Here is a 20,353-nt window from a genome sequence, read left to right as displayed (position 1 = left end):
AAAGAGAAAGTGTCACTCTCGCTTCCCACAATTCTTTAAGACTGATAGATAAGTGGGTTTAGAGCATGAGAAAATGAAAAACAGGAAGTGATGACTAAACAGAAAGAGGCAAAGGGAAGAGGAAAATGTAAGATGTGCTAAAATACTGAAAGGAAAAATCACCTCAGGAATAGCAATAAGACATTTAAAGTCAATAATAGGTTTGTTAACAGCTCCAGCTGATTTACTAGACTATGAAATGTGAGACGAGTTTGGGATTATATAAAGTGAGCAATGAGATGCAGTTGTCATTAGGAAGGATTGTGGATTTAGTGGTCTCCCTTTTTTTTACAACTCTATGAAACTTAGATCCGAAACACTACCAAGGCCTCAGTTTAGTAATGTAACAAAGAAGGCGTTTTACCAGAGGATATCAGTGCTAAAGGGAGATTTCACAATATAGCCACCATAGTTTTGGTGTAGAGAGTGTCCAGGTGCTTGCTGTCCCCCGGTTTACGGTTAAACCACTTGGAAATGGTTTGACATGAACCGGAGTTCTTCACAGCACCTAGAGAACGTCCCCTCCTCGGCTACACAGATAACGAGGAATTATCTTATGCATTATAAACCGTTTATTTAGAGCCTTGACGACAATGAACTGCTGAGAAGATGGGGAAGGGAGGGGGAATTGGTTGATCAATGTCACCCATGTTGGATAAAGCATGACTTGATAATGTAGATATGGAAATTACAGATTATCAATGTGGCCGAGAAGAAGGCCTATCAAAAGTGTCCATGTTTAGTGTCCTTCTGAAATGGTTGACATTAAACCAGGGATAGAACCAGGACACAAGTTGGATGATTACATAGCTAACAGTTCCCCTTTAGGGCGAGAATGCCATCTTCCACAGTCTGCCATCATCCACTGCAGCAACAAGTTTTCCGAATCCTCAAGAGTTGGAGCAATGTTTCTGTCCATGCAGACAGTTATAGTGCATGAGGAGAACATCTCCAACAGCCTGTACGACAGCTGCAAGTGCATTAGTGAGTGTGGCAGACCTGTGAAAGATGCCATCTGTAGCTTTCCAGTAAAAAGTATTTTCTTGTAGGCAAGTGAATGAAGCATCTGGTTCGTTAAAAAAAAAAAAAAAAAAAAAAAAAAAAAAAAAATATGAACGGGAGACCAACAGTGGAAGCTTCAATCCACTTGGCCAAGTGTCCCCCCGCCTCCCCCACCTTCATCATACAAATGCAAACGGTCAGTAATTCACACACTGAAAGCAATGACAGACTAGTGACTTGCTGAGACTGGTCACTTACTGGACACAGGGATTTTCTGCAAAAGAAGGATATTGGAAAGGAAGTTTTGTTTTTGCATTAATAAAATGCACTAAAGCAATTGGTAATTGCTGAAGTTGACAATTTACACCAAAATCTCACCTCATTCCTGATCACCATGTTATCATCATCATCATCATCATAATCATGTTTATCTATACGACAATTCCATGGATTTTGCATGCAGTCTAAATGTACTGTTAAAAGCATATATTGACCAGAAATATTTTCACATTAATTTGAAGAATCCAGCTTGGAGAGAAAGATCTCATTGATTTCCCTGACACACTGCTAGAATGAGTTAATATCAGAAACTCCTTCTGGGGAAAAAAACTCTTTATTCCCAGTGATGGATCTTTCTCGGTTTGTTATGACTGTTGTGATTTTCCCGCAGCTGTGCTTTGCCCAAAACCCCAGGGGACACATTCACAGCTGCATGTGGCCACCAGTTACCTTTCAGGGTTTTTGATTTCTTCTGTAACAAAATTAAGAGTGTCCCAGCCGGAGTATGAGAAAAGTGCAGAGTACAGGGCTAGAGAAATGTCCCCAGCATCCCAAGAGGAACCGGCAAAGGAGTCTTCGAAATTCTGTGTATGCCCTGGGGAGAAAAGATCCATAGAATGCAGAAAATATTAGAGGAAAAGATGATTTTAGCTGCGGCTATCATACAGAAAAGTAAAAAAAAAAAAAAAAATAATAATTTAATCAATCATTTATATATTCTTCATTTTAATGGCCATATCACGTATCTATATGCAGGTCTGAAAAATAATATATGCCCAATCTGATTAAAAAAAAAAAAAAAAAAAAAAAATTGTCCACTACAACCCCTTAGCACGAGTATAAAAATTATACGAAATTACTCAAGTCATAATTTTCTGATTTTTTTTTTTTATTTTACTTAATTTCCATTCATCATATTAATCTCGTGAAAAGTTTAGTACGGTCCCTTAACATTACCAAAGCCCTTGTTTCAGTAGCACATGTAAAGACAACGGTACAGTTAAAATTATATTTAATTAAAAATAATGATAATGCCAAAAAACTCACCTTGGCATAGTTTAACAATGCCCGTAATAATAATGGCGATTAGTGCAATAACTTTGGCATAAGTAAAGAGATCTTGGACCCGTGTTCCCCATTTCACATAGGAGCAATTTACAAACGTTAGAAGACCTAGGGGAAAGCAAAGAGTCAAATTGTTTATATAAGCTGAACTTAACCAGAGAAAACAAATGCGTTATCAGAATAGTTTACATTTCTCATGTAGTGCTGGTTACATGGTGACTTTTTAACAACAATTATGAACTCTAGGCCTAGATGCAAGAGATGGCTTAATCTCGGGGTAAACAAATGGAGAATCATTGCAGCACTACAAATCCCATGATGCTTTTCCAACCTTAAAGGGGCACTCATCTCATTAAACTGGTTATATTAAATAGAATCCCCTGGAACTGCCCCTCCACCATTTGTAACCATTAAAACATTCGAAATGGTTTAACGCTGAATGGAAGAACAGCTCCATAGGATGCCAGACACTATAACCACTTCAATACAGTGCACTGGGGATCTACACTAGAGAGAAAATGTATTTCTCGTTTTGACAGACTCTCCGAGTATCATGGGAGATGCAGCTTGCAGAGTCTCAGATAACTGTCTAGTTTATATATAGCTGGGAAAAATCATGTCGAATCAGACACAGACATTCAAAGATTTTTGGGCTGGATCCAAAGCCTTCATATCTCCAGCCACCTGCTAGACATTTGGCTCAATGGAAGCATTTACAATACAATAGTGTGTATTTGCACAAACTCAGCAAGGCTCTGTGACATTTATTGAAAATTCCTATAAAGCTTTTTCCTCCTGGAGGTAGTGCAGACAGACATTTTGAATCCCCCTCTGCCAAACATCCAATGACCCATTTATTCCTCATTCCAATATAGCCAAGATTTATCCAAGTGATAGTGTCTGGGGGTCAACTCTTACATTCTACACTGGTTACATGATTACCTGAGCCTGCCAATCACTTGTCTTCTTACTATACAGCCTTGTTTCTCAGTCGGTGGTACGCACACCGGCTGGCCACCTTAGCGCTTCCCAGGAGGGGGCCGGCTGTGCTTTAAGGCAGAGTAGGCACCTGCTTACCTGGACGGCAGGTACCTACTATGCCCAAATACAGTGTCCGTGGGTAGAATAGAGACGGAGGCAGCGAGGGAGCTGTACTCTTCATAATCTTCCATCACGCGCACTGCGGTGCTGGTTATGATGTCACTCTGGCCCAAGCATCGCTAAACAGCGCATGATGGTGGACTTAAATAAAGCAAATCAATTATAATTTTTTGTGAGAGAACGTGCATGTGTCAAATCTGTGAGTATGCCTGTCTACAAGTGTGTGTCTGTGTCAGTTTCCTCTGTGTGCAAGTGTGTGTGTCTGTGTCAGTTTCCTCTGTGTGCAAGTGTGTGTGTCTGTGTCAGTTTCCTCTGTGTGCAAGTGTGTGTGTCTGTGTCAGTTTCCTCTGTGTGCAAGTGTGTGTGTCTGTGTCAGTTTCCTCTGTGTGCAAGTGTGTGTGTCTGTGTCAGTTTCCTCTGTGTGCAAGTGTGTGTCTGTGTCTTCTGCATGTAAATGTGTGTCAGTAAATGAGTCAGTATCAGACCGCTACTGGAGGTGCTATTGAGATTTTACCAGACTTTAGGTTGTCTGACGCTGGACATTCTCAGGCTCTGGATGAGGGCAATGAGGATGTCACAGGAGGCTGAGCGCCGACCCGCCACTGAGGGACTTTGGTGCTGAAATTGGGCGATAAACCAAGTGTATATAACCCAATATGGCCAGGAGGGGGAGGAAGGCAAGGGCTCTATAGTGTTAAGAATTCAGATTTGTATTCCTCACACAATAGATAATCTTTAAATATGTAAACTTCACCACTGAATTGGGGACCAAATTAAATCAGTCCTAGAAAATCTATTGGGGCAGGTATACCTTATGCGAGAGGTATTAAAGTATTTTTAAATCCCAGAATACCAGCCCAATATGCAAAATAAGCAGCTAGTTTGCATTAGAGGGGGCATTGCGGATATCTTTTTTACAAGGTTACTAGCCAACATATAGAATATTTATGTAGTCTATGCCCATACAGTTTAGCAGACATGTTCCATTAATAGGAACATTCCACTGTAAGCATTCCTTATTAAATCTAGGGTCATTTATTTCCCTGCTTAACAATTCTAAACATATCAAGCAAGGGTAAAGCTCTAGCTGTTTAACCCCTTCAGAATCAAATATGTATGGACTTTATTTAGAAATAAATGGGGCGCCATCTATTAGAAGGAACACTAACATTACTCATAAATAAATACAGGGTTCCTTTTCATTATTATTGATAAAAAAAAAAAAAATTAAAATAAAAACAAACACCTGTAATCAAGTACCAACCCAGTCTCGATAAAGAGGAATGCGGTTCGGCCTGTGAGATCATGATCTTGGTCCAATTCAAAGCTTTGCATAGATTAGCACTACAACACGTGCACAGCAATCAATGCTCTAATCAGATGCTTCTCACAATTCATTATCCCAATGCTTCTCTATGACAAAAACAGTCAGCATTTCGCATCTTCATAGAAGCATAGAATGTGACGTCAGATGAGAACCAGTCTGCCCAATTTTCTAAATCACTTTCATTACTCCCTTGCCTTATATGATATCTAGGATAGCTTAATGGCTATCCCACACAGAACATGAAGACTTAAAGGGAATCTATATTGCCAGGAAAACAAAGCGGTTTTCCTGGCACTATAGCTCCGTGTAGTGCCCCCCTCCCTCCCCGTGGTACGGAAGGGGTTAAAACCCCTTCTGTCACTTACCAGAGTTCAGCGCCAATGTCTTTCAGCACTAGCTAGTTCTCCACATCTGCTCCTCCAGCTCAAATGAGGTATTCCCCCATAGGAAAACATAGCGTGAGGAGGTCCAGCGTCAGTTAGGCGACCAAAAGTTGCCCAACAACCCGGAAGTCCCTTTGAACGGCTGTCTGGTAGACAGCCACTACAGGTGGAGTTAACCCTGGACAGTAATTATTGCCATTTCTCAATAGTTGCAAAAGTTATTGCAGGGTTAAGGGACCCAAACCACTTTAATTAGTCTATAGTGTCCCTTTAATTACTGAAAGCTAGAAAGTTCCTATCCAACAGCCACTAGAGGCATTCCAACTGACAACGCTAGAAATTGCCTTTTCTAAGAAACAGCAATGTTAATATTTGCCAGACTGCAGGGACCACGTCCTCGCACCAAAATCACTACATTTAAATGTTGTGATTTTGGCACTTGGAGTATTTCTTTAATGATCTGAAGGAGCCTAGGAATCTGCATCCATGCTCATTATTGATGGTGCCACTTATTTGATTTTTTTTTTTCTTCATCTGGTAAAATGGTTCTCAGCCATCACGGATTAAGACTTGCATAAAGTCAGGGAAGTTGCAGATTGACAACAGCTGGATAGTTAAATGTACAATTTAGAATATAATCTAAATACATTTATAATTTTTTTAATTTTTTTTTGTGATGTTTATAAGACATAGCAAAATTAAAATTAAATTGAATAGTTCATGTACTCCTAAAGCTATGGTTTAAATATACCTATATACTTATGAGAGTTTGTCTCTGCCTGGCCACTCCACCTGCTTTGCTGGGTTCATCATGATTTATGATCTCCGTCAATCCAATGTTTGCCGCATGTGAGACAAAATGCAGTACCAAACCAATCAGACTGTCTCTAGCACAGTCATTTGACCACATGACAGAGTTTCACTCGGCTGAAAAAAGCAGAAGTGCCCTAGTGGCTGCCATTAATAGACACTATAGTTGTGTAAACCCTGCAATCATAACATTGCCAGATCTACTAGACAGCAGGGTTAAAATGAAAGGGCCACTGCACCTAGACCACTTAATTGAAATTATGTGGTCTGGGTGCTTTTAGTGGTTCTTTAAATGAAAAGGCCCAGCAAAAAGCATCTTTAAAACTGGAATATAAATACGGAGCATAAGTCATGAGAAGTGAGGAATAAGATAATGATCCATTCATATCTAAAACCATCATCTCAAATCATACCAGAACTTCCTGGCTGAGCCTAGAAGACATTACATGCTCAACCCATTCACATAACTCCTCTGCTCGTTAAGATGCAGACACCGAGAAAATAAGGAACAAGCATTAAATTAGCTTTAAATGAATACAATCTTAATTAATGTTGGAAGCTTAACCAACTAAAAACACCCCATAAATAATGGTGTCTTCTTTTCCATTGGATTGTAGGACCAAGCACCTTCTGGTCTACTCCCTGCTCCCAATCATTTTAATTTACTGTCATATTGATAAGCATCACCAAAATAATACTGACACACAGAGGCTGCGGCGAGGAGTCTGGATGCCACATATGGTGGTTCACATGAAGGGAAGGCTGGTTGGACCAAGTAGTTGGCAAGAGTAATGGCAATGACTGCTTGACTTGTAGGTTCTATGATGAGAAGGGAAGTCCACAGTCTTATAAAGGCAACAAAACCTCCAAAGGCTTCTAAGATGTATGCATAGCTGGCTCCTGATTTTTTGATGGTTGTACCCAACTCTGCGTAGCACAGAGCTCCGATCACTGAGAAGATGCCACCTATTGCCCACAGCACCAGGGACAGCCCATACGAGGCAGAGTAAATAAGAACACCTTTCGGAGATACAAATATTCCTGAACCAATCATGTTGCCAACGATAAGGCTGACCCCATTGAGAAGTGAGATCTCCTGCTTGAGTTGCATGGCCTCCTGAGTTCCCTCTGAACCCACGCCAGGTTTGAGTGGGGCATCTCCGGGGCTTGATGACGTGAGCGGCACAGCTTGGCTCTCTGTCTCTTCCATGATGAGGGCACAAAAGGTCTACAGAGGAAACCTGAAACATCAAAGAGGCAGCAGGAAGTCAGCAGCAGGTACAAGGTCAACCCTTAACAAGTGTACATTCTAAGACACTGGTCATCTGACAAAATAAATCACATAAAATAAAACGAAAACTAATTATGACAAGCAAACACTCTAATCCTTGACCGTAATTACTCCCAGCTGTGCAGCTAACTAGGAATAGAAACAAATAATTTCTCTCTTAGTGCACCAATAAAAAAAAAAAAAATCAACCTGAATTAATACATTCTCCAAAATGAACATTTGCTGCAGTTCGTTGAGCCTCATACGGTAAGGGAGTCTATCTTATATAAACTACATGTTATTGACACAGGATAGGTCATAGTATTTTATTCAATAGTATAATTTCCAGAACAGTAATGTTTCACCTTGTCTAAGAGTCACCTAAATTACTTTAGCTAAATAAAGCAGTTTTAGTGTATAGATCATTCCCCTGCAATTTCACTGCTCAATTCACGGTCATTTAGGAGTTAAATCACTTTGTTTCTGTTTATGCAGCCCTAGCCACACCTTCCCTGGCTATGATTGACAGAGCCTGCATGAAAAAAAAAAATCTGGTTTCACTTTCAAACAGATGTAATTTACCTTCAATAATTTTATCTCAATCTCTAAATTGAACTTTAAATCACATACAGGAGGCTCTTGCAGGGTCTAGCAAGCTATTAACATAGCAGGGAATAAGAAAATCTTAATTAAACAGAACTTGCAATAAAGAAAGCCTAAATAGGGCTCTCTTTACAGGAAGTGTTCATGGAAGGCTGTGCAAGTCACATGCAGGGAGGTGTGACTAGGGTTCATAAACAAAGGGATTTAACTCCTAAATGGCAGAGGATTGAGCAGTGAGGCTGCAGGGGCATGTTCTATACACCAAAACTGCTTCATGAAGCTAAAGTTGTTCAGGTGACTATAGTGTCCCTTTAAAGAAACATTCCTAGCACCGTAACCACCAAAGCATGCTGCTCTTTCCTGGAATCTGTCAGCTCCGTGCTTCTCTTCAGGCGTTCAAGAGTTACGGACGCTCCTGCTCCGAGCTTACATTAGCTCTCCTGTAGGACCAGTTAATTGGCAGAGTACACTACCTGCATCACTAGGCTCATTGGAGTAAAGACAGGAAGCAGCACCTGGTGGACCCAGGTAAAAAGTAAAACGGTTCTACAATAGTTCGACTACTAACATTGAGTGGTGGTGCCACTCCTGGAACCATAAACAATAAAGTGCAATGTAGTGGTATGGTGATTGGAATGTTCGTCTAACCATATTGCTCACATGAGGGCTGATGGTTTTGTATGAAAACCACCCCGGGACAGACATTTAGATATGTTAGGATGAGGCAAGGGGCCCGTGAGGATATCTTTGAATGCTTGCTGGGTCAAAAACCTTAAAATATGCAAATCACATCTTGACATTTGAAATCAGTCCTCCCTCTCCTTAGAATAATATATATACACACACAATGAAAATTACCATACTTTCCGATCTAACCTGGGGAAAATTAGAAACATTTAATTGTATAGGGACACATCGCATATAGGACAAGCATAACTATATACACACACACACACACGGCAATCAAGCCATATAAAATCCTAAAGACCAGAGCAGAATTACCCACAAGGCAACCCAAGGCAGCCACCTAGGGCACAGAGTTTAGCCAAGGGCTCCTGAATAATCAATTTGCTCGGCCCCATTATTCCCAGAGTTTAGGCTTAAAAAGGGTCTCTGTTGCCAAAAATACACTTAATGGAGCCTGCTTTTATACAGCTCCATGTTATTTGGGGGGGGGGGGGGGGGGGGGAATTAAGAGAGATTCACAAGCTAGTTTTGATGAAATACATAAGAAAAAGCAAGGACTATTTTACTTTATGTATAGCAAACTGACAAAACTCAATGGGCAAAGCCTCAAAGTTCCGACTTAGTTGCCAATCAAATGTACCCACAATCAGTAAACAGTGGACATAATGGGAAGAGGAGAACAAAATGGCTTCTCCCAAATTCTGATGTCTGGCATAACAAAGGAAATAAAATACAAAGACAAGTGAGTAGAAAATAATCATTAAAGAGATACTATAGTCACCAAAACAACTTTAGCTTAATGAAGAAGTTTTGTGGTATAGATCATGCCGTCTCACTAATCAGTTCTCTGCCATTTAGGAGTTAAATCACCTTGTTTACACAGTCCTAGACACACCTCCCCTGCCTGTGACTTACACTGCCTGCCTAAACACATTCTGGAAATAGAGATCTAATGTTTAAACTGCCTTTATTGCACATTCTACAACTTTTCAATAGCCTCCTAGACCCTGCAGGAGCCCCTTTTGTGTGCATAAAGTTTAATTTACAGAGTTAAAAAAAGTTAAGGGCAGCCCGGGAACTCTTACTGTCTAATATCAATTCTGTGCATAAGATACGTCAGTGCATAGCACCATGGATATGGACATATTGAGCTCACTCCTTTAATACTCTATGACCTCCTTTAAAAGGTTTTCCACGCATTCCACTAACCAGCTCAGATTAAACGCATTCGCAAAACATTCCAATCACAGGCCATGTGAGGCACTTAGGTGACGTTGGGTGAAGTCGTGAAAGGCAGCGCCTAGACCTTTGCCCAGTGCTGGATTTTACTGCAAAATGCAGGGGTGGGCTAGTCAGTAATGCCCAATATGGAATTTAAATGTCAAAAAAATATACTCCTGAAAAGCAATGTTTACATTGTCCCTAAAGTCACCGGTTCCCTCGTCGCTGGTGACCTCTCCTCCCTCGCCGACGTCAGCTCCCTCTGCCGACGTCCGCGGAGCCGAATGCGCGGCAAGTGCCACGCGCGCCTTCATGCGGTCAATATGAAAGCATTTTTCAATGCTTTCCTATGGATGCTCTGCGCGATGGAGGCATAATATGCCACCAGCGTCGCAGATGCGCCTCTAGTGGCTGTCCAGAAGACAGCCACTAGAGGCTGGCTTAACCTTGCAATGTAGTTTGAATCTGAAGGGTTAAAACCTGAGGGACCTGGCACCCAGACCACTTCATTGAGCTAAAGTGGTCTGAGTGACTATAGTGTCCCTTTAATGATTAGTAAGGAAAACGTAATAAGTTAACGTGTTATGGAGGGGAGGTAGAAGCAATAATCTAAATAGACATGAAAGCATTCTAGCTTTAGGAATACAGGCTTGTATTCCTAGTGTTAAGAGTGTTCCTTAACAAAAATAAAAAAAATAAAACAACTATAGAATTTTTGGTTTTGCTGACGGGTTTACAAGGAAGCTATGAATTTTTTTTTCCCCCCTTTTACTTCAAAAACATAACCTAACCCAATATCACACAAAAGTGCATAGAATTACTTAAATATGGGCAGGAAGAACAATTTGACCCTACATTACGGTGTGTCTGAGCACTCCCAATACAGCATGTGTGCATGCCTATGGCTACAAACATGAAAAAACAGAGGGGCGGGGCCTGACTGCTGAGCCGAGCGGCCGACAGCCTCAAGAGCTCCTGCAACAAACTGTAAAAAAGCTACCTTTCATGACCCAAACGGCGACAAACAGAGCCACAAAGGCCAACAATCGAAAGGGGATAATAAGAGGAGCACAATGATACCCCTCAAGCGACAAAACGAGCAGCATCTACCAGACAAGCGACTGAGGCCTACTCGAAAGGCGGGAGCGGGAGGGACAGCCGCTCTCCCCCTGCCTCAAGTGGAGACCTCAGTGAAGAAGGGCCCCAGTTTCCCCCCCCCTCTGGACCGGCAGGGGTCATCCCGGTTTGCCAGCCCACAGAGAGTACCCACCTCTGGGACACACCTAAGCACAAATCTGGCCTAACGGCCCCACGAGGCCAAGCAAAGATGGCCGATGGCGGGGCTACCGACAAGAAACAACAAACCAGTGATGAATGGGCAGCAGCCTTCCGGGCTAAGTTCGAAGCTGTATGCCGGAAATTTTGGGAGCGATTGGGGGAAAATAACTCACAGTCTTCCCCGACATCAGCCACAACGACAGAGCACAAACACGCACCCCCTCACAGGCAGCTGCGATGCCCGATCAAGACACGGGCGCCGCAGGAGCGGGTGAATAGAGCCGCGACTCGGCGGAAGAAACTACGAAAGGGCATTATCCGCCCAAAACAGACGAATAGAGCCCGAGTACTGGCGCCAGAGACACACACTAAAGGCGTATGCAGACCCTCCTCAATTCCAAAGGGTCATCACAGCACAAAACAAGCATGGCAACACCGCCAACGTGGCCGCCGACAAACATCAGCAGCCCATCGCACTGCTAGCCTCACTAAGACGGGCCTGAGAGGCAGAGGACTACAGCCACTCACCTTGCATCCAGCCACCAATAGCTCCCCACTACAGCCCGGACTGGAGTCATCACAGCTGAACAGCACCCGAACACACAAGGTCCAGCACTCACAGCAAACCTACAAGATGGCACAGGAGATCACTGATGCACCTCCAGAATGCACGAAGTACCTGCCGAAAGCCGGAATCGGATGAACCCCCTCCACAGTTGGGGTCCCAGAGACTGAAACCTCCAACCACAGAGGATTTAGTAATGACCAAAGACTTCACTCTTAAGTAACACTATCCTCGTTTATGCCTTCCACTTCTATATAATTCTTCCAGTACCTAGTCAGTGCAGCAGGACTGTATATGTTTAACATCACAGTAAATCAGCTAGCGAAGATACCTTATTACATATGCCCTAGACTTGCTAGATAAGTCAGTGCCTAGGCTACTTTCTTTAACCGCTTTAACTACTCTAAAGGATATGCATTGTACTATTAGAACATTACTGGATCTGCTCAGCTAAGATAGGACCACACACTACTTACTTACATATCATATTGTTTAAACGTGATGGATGTTAACGCTTTAGTGACTAAGCATGTTGATGTTTTAATGACACGAATGATTAAGCTTGTCTACACTGAGAACTTATTATTAATGTTGAAGCTTCTTCTGGTTTCAAATTGCACCTCATCTTGTGACACAACCTTTCCAGCTTTAGCCTGATATTATAAAAATGTGCAGTCAAATCGCATGCCATGTCTAACCAATTGTATCTAATTAGCTTGCCAATGCTGTTGTGGCATCGCAAGAAAATGTTAACTGTCTATACATGCACAAGAAAAATAAAGAATAAAAAAAAAAAAAAAAAAACACACCAACATTCACATTCAAAATGGACTGGTTGTTTTTCCATGATCACTGGAAACATCCAGCCAAATTTCAACACTCATATGCAATAAAAGGAGGTACACCCACACATGAACCCCTTCACCGTACATTCCCAAAACCAGGCACAGTATTTTCAATGAGCAACGCGGAATGCAATCATGATCTACCTCTCTCAAATTTTTTGTAATTTTTTTTTTTTTTTTTTTTTAATAATAAGAATGAGGTGTGGTAAATCCACCCTGGAATGTCCCTTTAAACACGATATAAGAACTAGGGTTACAGAGTTCGCTCTCGGAAAAGCAGGCCGTATTAAAGGGACAGTGCAGGGTGGAATTACTGGCAAGCTGTATTTATTATAGACATACAAATAAAGTCTTCGAAAAGCTATGAGCTTGTGTATTTGTATGAAGTAGTTTGTAAGTAAGCTCAGTAATTTGGGTTTTCAATAAAAATTAGAAAGCGCTTGCGCATTCGCAATTGCGCTGCATGCGACTTAGTCATTCGAGGAAAATGACAGGGTAACACTCAGAGAAAAACCTCATTTAAAAATATTTTTCTCCCAGCTGTCAGTCAATGCTTTAGTGTGCCAAGGCATTGACTGACAAGGGAGAGAAGAAAATACCTCCAATAGGAGGTCTCTGCAATAGCAATCACAGCGCATGCACTTAAAATGTCGACTAGGAAGCACAGCCGGCAATCTGGCAACCAAGTCATCATACCAACGTAACGGACTAGATTTTCCCTGTTAAGGGATTCATGATGACATGGGCATGACATGATGAACTACCCATGAATTGGCAGTGGACAGAGAAGGTGTGAATAAATCTTTATATATTTTACATTTAATACACCATGTATCCTTATGATATATGGTATATTCAATTTATATGGAAGCGATTTAAAGCTAGTCATTTTTTTTCCATTACAGGTTCACTTTAAGGACTGACAGAGTGCCCACTCATTGGCACTTCTATAACGTGACATGGTTGCACCGTCCAAGCTGTCAGGCTGCTCTTCCTAATTACTTTGTACCCCAGCATATAGTAGAAGGCAATGATTCTCTATGAGAAGCATTACATTTCAATGTTTCTCTGTAAGAATGATTGCATGGTTGCGCATGCACCCGTGCATGAGTACCGATGATCTCCTATGGGCTGAAGAGAAGCTGCGGTGAGGAGACTCTCACTGCTGGATTACAGGTAAGAGATAGATGAGAAAATATACACACACACCAAAATTATAAACGCAACACTTGTTTTGTTGCCCCCATTTTTCATGAGCTGAACTCAAAGATCCGAGACTTTTTCTACGTACACAAAAGGCCTATTTCTCTCAAATATTGTTCACAAATCTGTCTAAATCTGTGTTAGTGAGTACTTCTCCTTTTCTGAGAATCCATCCACCTCACAGGTGTGGCATATCAAGATACTGATTAGACAGCATGATTATTGCACAGGTCTACCACCATCTAGCCCCCCTGTCCCTCGCATGCCTCCCTAAATATAGTAAAACCTTACTTGTATTCAAGTCTGGAGCCGTTTACTTTGTCCCGGTTTCCTTTTGACCTGCCCACGGGCATCATCAGAAGTGGTAGCCTGATCCAATCACAATGCTTCCCCATAGGATTGGCTGAGACTGACAAACAGGCAGATCAGAGGCAGAGCCAGCACAATTCAAACAACCCTGGCCAATCAGCATCTCCTCATAGAGATGAATTGAATCAATGGATCTCTATGAGGAAAGTTTAGTGTCCCCACGCAGAGGGTGGAGACACAATGTCAGGGTTGCACACTGAAGCACTGACCCAGGAAGCACCTCTAGTAGCCATCTAAGGAGTGGCCAGTGAAGTGATCACTAGGCTGTAATGTAAACACTGCATTTTCTCTGAAAAGACAGTGTTTACAGCAAAAATCCTGAAGGTAAAGATTCTACTCACCAGAACAGATTCAATAAGCTGTAGTGTCCCTTTAAATGCTTTTATTGGCTGTCCGAAAGCCTCAGAAATATCTGATTGATCATTCGTGACACCATCCCCCACTGTTACCGGCGGGCCTGTGGGGACTCTAGCAGGACTCTGATACTGCCTAGTGCCTACATGTAGAAGAGCAGCAGACATGGGGCACAGATTCTACTCCCTACCTGAGGCTGGCGCCGGCAGACACACAAGAATGAACACACTCCTGACCGACCAGTACTTAAGCAAATGAGATCTCAGCGTGAACCACAAGGGACTTGCTCATAGCTAGAACGCCAGCTGATCCAGCACTGCTGCAGGAACGACCAGGCTGCTGCTCAACATAAACATATTACTGTACAACCGTTATTTAGCAGCTTACTCTCACCAATATACTGGACTTGAGCATACATGTATATCCACCCGGCTCCGCTGTCCCCTGGTGGTTAACCTTTCATAAGCGTATAGAAATTTGTACCTGTTGTTACCATGCATAGCCTGTAATTTAATAACCATATAACAACCGTACAACTAAGCATGTATAGATTAGCTACCCAAGTTTTACCTGCTCGTACCTAGCTTGTTATAACATATAAAATTTAAATGTGCTGTTTACTCTGCCATGACATTATATGACATTTGATTAGCTTGTACACGCTGTCGTGGCGCTGCAAGCATGATGTAACCTTATGCACAAGAAAAATAAAGAATATAAAAAAAAAAGAAATATCTGATTGGCGCAGTGCAGCGTTTTGCTGCAATCGTGCACTAGCCTCCCAGTGCTTTCTTATGGAAAAGCATTTGATTGGCTGCGATCTACCACCTCAATGACCTCAGCCATTGAGACTGGTTCTGTGAGGGAGACAAGGTAAAGTAAAATGTATTTACTCCCCAAAAGGTGGGGCGGTCATGTAAACAGCCACCAGGGCACTATAGAATTAAGAATACACATTTTTATTCTTAACGCTATTGTTCCTCCTTTGACAGATAACATGGGATAGGTGTGGACACGGATGTACACATTCCAATAGTCTGCAAATGTCCAATAGTGTACTTAATAATTGGATATGCTTAAACCACACAAATTAACCAATCCTTACAAAACAGCCTCTATAACATTCTTGGCTCTGAATTTATAATATAAACATCCTTTACATAAGTAATATTACACAGTCACATCTCCAAATACCTACAAAAGGTCGAACTTTGTTATAAGTTTCAAAAAAACTTTGGTCACATAGTTCCATATTTTAAAACCAACCACAAAATATGAAGTAATTTCACATTTAGAGAATGTACAGAAGAAAAAAAAAAGTTACCTTTAATTATGGATTTTAAAAAATATATATATTTTTAAAAAAATCATTACTATTTTGAAGCATTACTACTTTGGAAATTACATCATTGAATAAAAATCACCTTTAACTTGAGTTAATGTAGCTGTTCTGGTGTGTATAGCATGTCCCTGCAGGGGTTTACTTTACTGCCTAGGGACACCTCCAGTGGCTGTCATTCAGACGGCCACTAGAGGCGCTTCCTGGGTGCAGCACTGGTGTTGAGCGTCTGCACGCTCCCCATAGAGATGCATTGGATTAAATTTTCACAGTGAGAAGACGCTGCCGTCCATAGGAAAGCATTGCGCATGCGCATTCAGGGGATGATGTCGGAAGAGGGAGGAGAGTCCCTAGCGCAGAGGGAGCCTGGTGCTGGAGAAAGGTAAGTGTTTAACCCCTTAACCTCTCTTGAGCCCGGCGGGAGGGGTGCCATGAAGGTGGGGGGAGGGTGGGGGACCTATTAACACTATAGTGCCAGGAAAAAGAGTTTGTTTTCCTGGCACTATAGTGGTCCTTTAAAGGACCACTCTAGGCACCCAGACCACTTCAGCTTAATGAAGTGGTCTGGGTGCCAGGTACCTCTAGGATTAACCCTTTTTTTTATAAACATAGCAGTTTCAGAGAAACTGCTATGTTTATAATGAGGGTTAATCCAGCCTCCAAATCCTCTAGTGGCTGTCTCATTGACAGCCGCTAGAGGCGCTTGCGTGCTTCTCACTGTGAAAATCACAGTGAGAGCACGCAAGCGTCCATAGGAAAGCATTGTAAATGCTTTCCTATGCGACCGGCTGAATGCGAGCGCGGCTCCTGCCGCGCATGCGCATTCAGCCGATGACGTCGCGATCAAGATGGAGAGGAGGAGGAAAGCTCCCCGCCCGGCGCTGGAAAAAGAGGTAAGTTTAACCCCTTCCTCTCTCCAGAGCCCGGCGGGAGGGGGTCCCTGAGGGTGGGGGCACCCTCAGGGTACTCTAGTGCCAGGAAAACGAGTATGTTTTCCTGGCACTAGAGTGGTCCTTTAAGCTGCTGTAACAGCTACACCCCACAAATAAGTCCCTGCTTTGCCTTATGTATTAATTTAAAAAAAATAAATATATATATATATATATATACACACACACACACACACACATATATACACAGACAAAAAAAAAATCAGCACTCCCAGGATTTATCCAAAGTGAAATGTTATTTCTTTATTCCAACAGTCAACGTTTCAGTTCCACTGGGGAACTTTCATCAGGACAGAATACAAAAGTTTTTTTCAGGAATGAATGTGAATTTAAAATTTAAAAGTTTAAGTCCAAAGTTGAAAAATTGTCCTTCCAATTGGACTCTTTTGGCTTTACATAAAAAAAATAAAAAAAATTGAAAGAAAATAAAAATATATATATGACTTTGAATTCCTGACAAGTATCACTTTAGGGTCTGCATTTCAGTACACAGGCCCATGTATGTGCAAGATGGATGGGGGGGGGATGGGCGAACAGAGGAGGAAAGAATGTCATAAGTCTACCCAAAATGAATTTAAGTTCATTGAGAAAGAGGAATTAAGGGGAAAAAAATAAATAAAAAATAAAATAAGATAGGGGCTTGCAATCTATATGATTTTTATAGTTCTGCCTAGGCCCCAGAGTAGAAATTAAGTGGATCCCTAAAACCCATCAAGCCAGCACCGTCATTACGTACAGTTATGTCACCGGTTTATAATGCCACTGAGGAGAGCAGATGGCATCGGTCATGTCACACTCCATTTCAATTAAGAATACAGGTGAATGCAAAATAGTCACATAACATTCAGGGCGGTCATACATGAGGTTCTACATTGACTTCCCTATTGTTTCCCGAATATTTTGCTTTATCTAAAAGCCAGGCGTACCTACAGAATAAAGAGCTGCGGAATAGGTTGGTGCTATATAAATAAATAAATAATAATAATATATTCATCAAATAGAAATTTTAGGCAAAAAAGCCAATCAATTGAAAAAACAAAAAACACTCAGCTATAGTTAGTGGACGGCTTATTTAACATGAACTTTGCAATCCAGTTTTCAATTCGGCATTTAGCAAATAAACCCCCAATAACTGCAGTAGAAGTTTATCTTTTAATTGGAATATAGGACCAAAATACTGGTTAACTCCATCTTCCTGCAGTCATTTTTCTCACTTTACCAAATGTAGCCCATGTGACCAGCCTCCTGCAGCCCTATTTGGGTACCAATAACATGGGTTTCTCAGTAGGGTAACTTCTGGAACTGGACCCAGTATCACTTACAGCTCTAAGTATTTGCAGGGACATAAACCACAGATGAAATTTGAGTTTTGTTGCCTCACCCCCTTTCCAGCAGCAAATATTTAAACCTACCATTAAGAACACGGTTAGCATCTTTTATTTTATTTATTTTTTACATTTTCAGCTTTCACTGGGTTAAACCTCAACTGAAGCAACGTTTTTAAATTTGTACACAATGTAATTCTAAGAATTTGTCCCAGCACTTGGCAAAAACACTTTGTGTGCAAGGGAAGAAAAAGCAATACGGTAAACAAGCTGAAAACTAACTCCTATGCCAGCCCCCCCTGTGCATCCATGCACCTCCTCTCAGTCCCTTTAAACCTCCCCCAAGCTGTGTACCCTCCCTCCCCCCTCTCACCTTATATTAGTTGTTGATCTTCAGCTTTTGTCCTGCAAGCAGCTGTTTCCTGCAGATACTGATTCAACACAAGTCCCCTCAATCCTCATACCAACCCCCCCCCCCCCAAACAGTACCATCAATAAAAACCAAACATTCTACCCCCTATTGTCCTATACCCATCACTCAGCACTAGATACAGCCTGGGGGACAAAACACTAGTTCTTTTAATACAAAAAATATATAGGATTTTTTTAAACTGTGGAATAATCTCTCTTTCATATGAAAAGTGGTATGGTAAGGGCATTAAACATGTAGAGTGTGCTGCATGACCTACATCACATGGCTGCCCAACAGCTAGCACTCCACCACCAGCTTCAGGTTAGGTTGGCAAAGCATCATGGGAGTTGTAGTTTCCCTGCAGATGGGGTAATGCCTGACTATTCCTACACTAGAGTATCAGCTCTGCAGGCAAGAATAAAATAAAGAGGTCATCAGTGTGGATTGCTCACCTTCACATCACAGGCTGTTTGTCTCTCTGCCAGGCTGTGTCCTGTGTCCCTTAGGATGAGGAGGGTAAAAGCTGGTATTGTACAGCCTGGCTCCCTGTCAGTGTACTTCTCTCTGGAGCCTTGCTGAGCTGTGCTCCTTGCAAGACCTCAACACCTTTCTTTCTGTCTCTTTTCCTTGCTCTGCCCTCTGCATATGTAGCCACGCCCACCGGCATCACATGACCAGATGACAGCCCACCTCCAATGCCGCATGCTTGGAATTACCACCCTGTGTGCTCTAATTCTAGAACACATTGGAAATTTATTGAGAACAATAAAAGATATTACTCTCCTGTAAGCCCAGTTTATAGTTATTACAGGCAGTGTAATCTTCTCCCAGTGCCTGTAGAACTGGCTGAGATATATCAGCCAATACCTAGACTCCCATTCTTCCACTTGGAGATTTAGTGAGCATTACTGGATGTAGGTTTGGAAGATCACCATATAATTATAATTATTCTTATTATGTCTGTATTGTGAAAGTATGAAATTCTCTATTTCTTTCATTATGTATTTTTAAAAAATTATAAAATAAATAAAGTATTTATAATGCTGCTTCACAAGCAAGGGAAGTGTCCATAATGGCCATAAATCCTCCATTTGTAGTAGCTTGTCATTCCGATCTTTCGGATTTGATGTTATCTGAAGACATCTAGCTATTTAGTAGATAGTAGACATATGCTGGTGGTCCTCATGCATAACGTGAGGACGTCCAGCGTCATTTCAAACACTTTTTTGGGTTTTAAGAAGCCGGAAGTCCCTCTAGTGGCTGTCTGATAGACAGCATCAGACGACCAAAAGCCACCTAACGGCCTGGAAATCTCTCTAGTAGCTGTCTGGCAGGGGTTTTGTACAGAGGGGGAGAAGGGGTTTGTAGAGAGGGGGCCAGGGTTTGTAGAGAGGGGGCCGGGGTTTGTAGAGGCAGGCAGGTGTTTTTTAAAAGGGGGGGGGGGGGGCAGGGAGGTTTGTAGAAGGGAGGGTGGGGCAGGAGATTGTGAATGTGCCTAGGGAGGTATCAGTCTTAAGGGATCACTATAGTGTCAGGAAAACAAACCAATTTTCCTGACACTATGTCATCCTCGGGGGACCTTCAACCTCAGGTTCCCGCTCCCGTGGCGCTGAAGGGGTTAAAACCCCTTCAGCAGTTTACCGTAATCCAGCACTGGGCTCCCTCAGCGCTGGTGACTTAACCATAACTTAACCCCTGCACCGCCGAGGGTTTTTGAAACCAGTGCTAGCATTCAGGAGACAAATAGTTTAGATATTTTTAATTCAGGCCCGGATTTCAACTTTCCAGCAGCAGCCAAACAGGCTGACACAAATCTGGCTTGCAAAATCCGGTCATTGTTAAAAATCTTGTAAATACTGTCCAGTTTTTGCAGTGTGAGTACCCCTGTACGGAAGCGGACGGTTTTGCCCGATTTGGTACTGGGGC

At 42.0% G+C, this 20,353-nt stretch overlaps 1 protein-coding gene across 1 annotated transcript in view; it reads right to left on the bottom strand.

Moving 5' to 3' along the window:
* The window catches only part of SLC7A6 (solute carrier family 7 member 6), a 31,330-nt gene extending 12,271 nt beyond the window's left edge, over nt 1–19,059 (bottom strand). Inside the window, exons 1-4 of the mRNA XM_063437427.1 lie at nt 18,880–19,059; nt 6,709–7,247; nt 2,368–2,493; nt 1,771–1,915 (exon numbers count right to left, since the gene is read on the bottom strand). Coding sequence (XP_063293497.1) covers nt 1,771–1,915; nt 2,368–2,493; nt 6,709–7,216 — 779 coding nt within the window. The 5' untranslated portion in view covers nt 7,217–7,247; nt 18,880–19,059. The remainder of the gene's footprint in view (nt 1–1,770; nt 1,916–2,367; nt 2,494–6,708; nt 7,248–18,879) is intronic.
* Between the last annotated feature and the right edge of the window lie 1,294 nt (nt 19,060–20,353).

The sequence above is a fragment of the Pelobates fuscus genome, chromosome 12 (assembly GCF_036172605.1).
Source record: "Pelobates fuscus isolate aPelFus1 chromosome 12, aPelFus1.pri, whole genome shotgun sequence".
NCBI lineage: Eukaryota > Metazoa > Chordata > Amphibia > Anura > Pelobatidae > Pelobates > Pelobates fuscus.
This window is presented reverse-complemented; position numbering and strand designations above follow the sequence as displayed.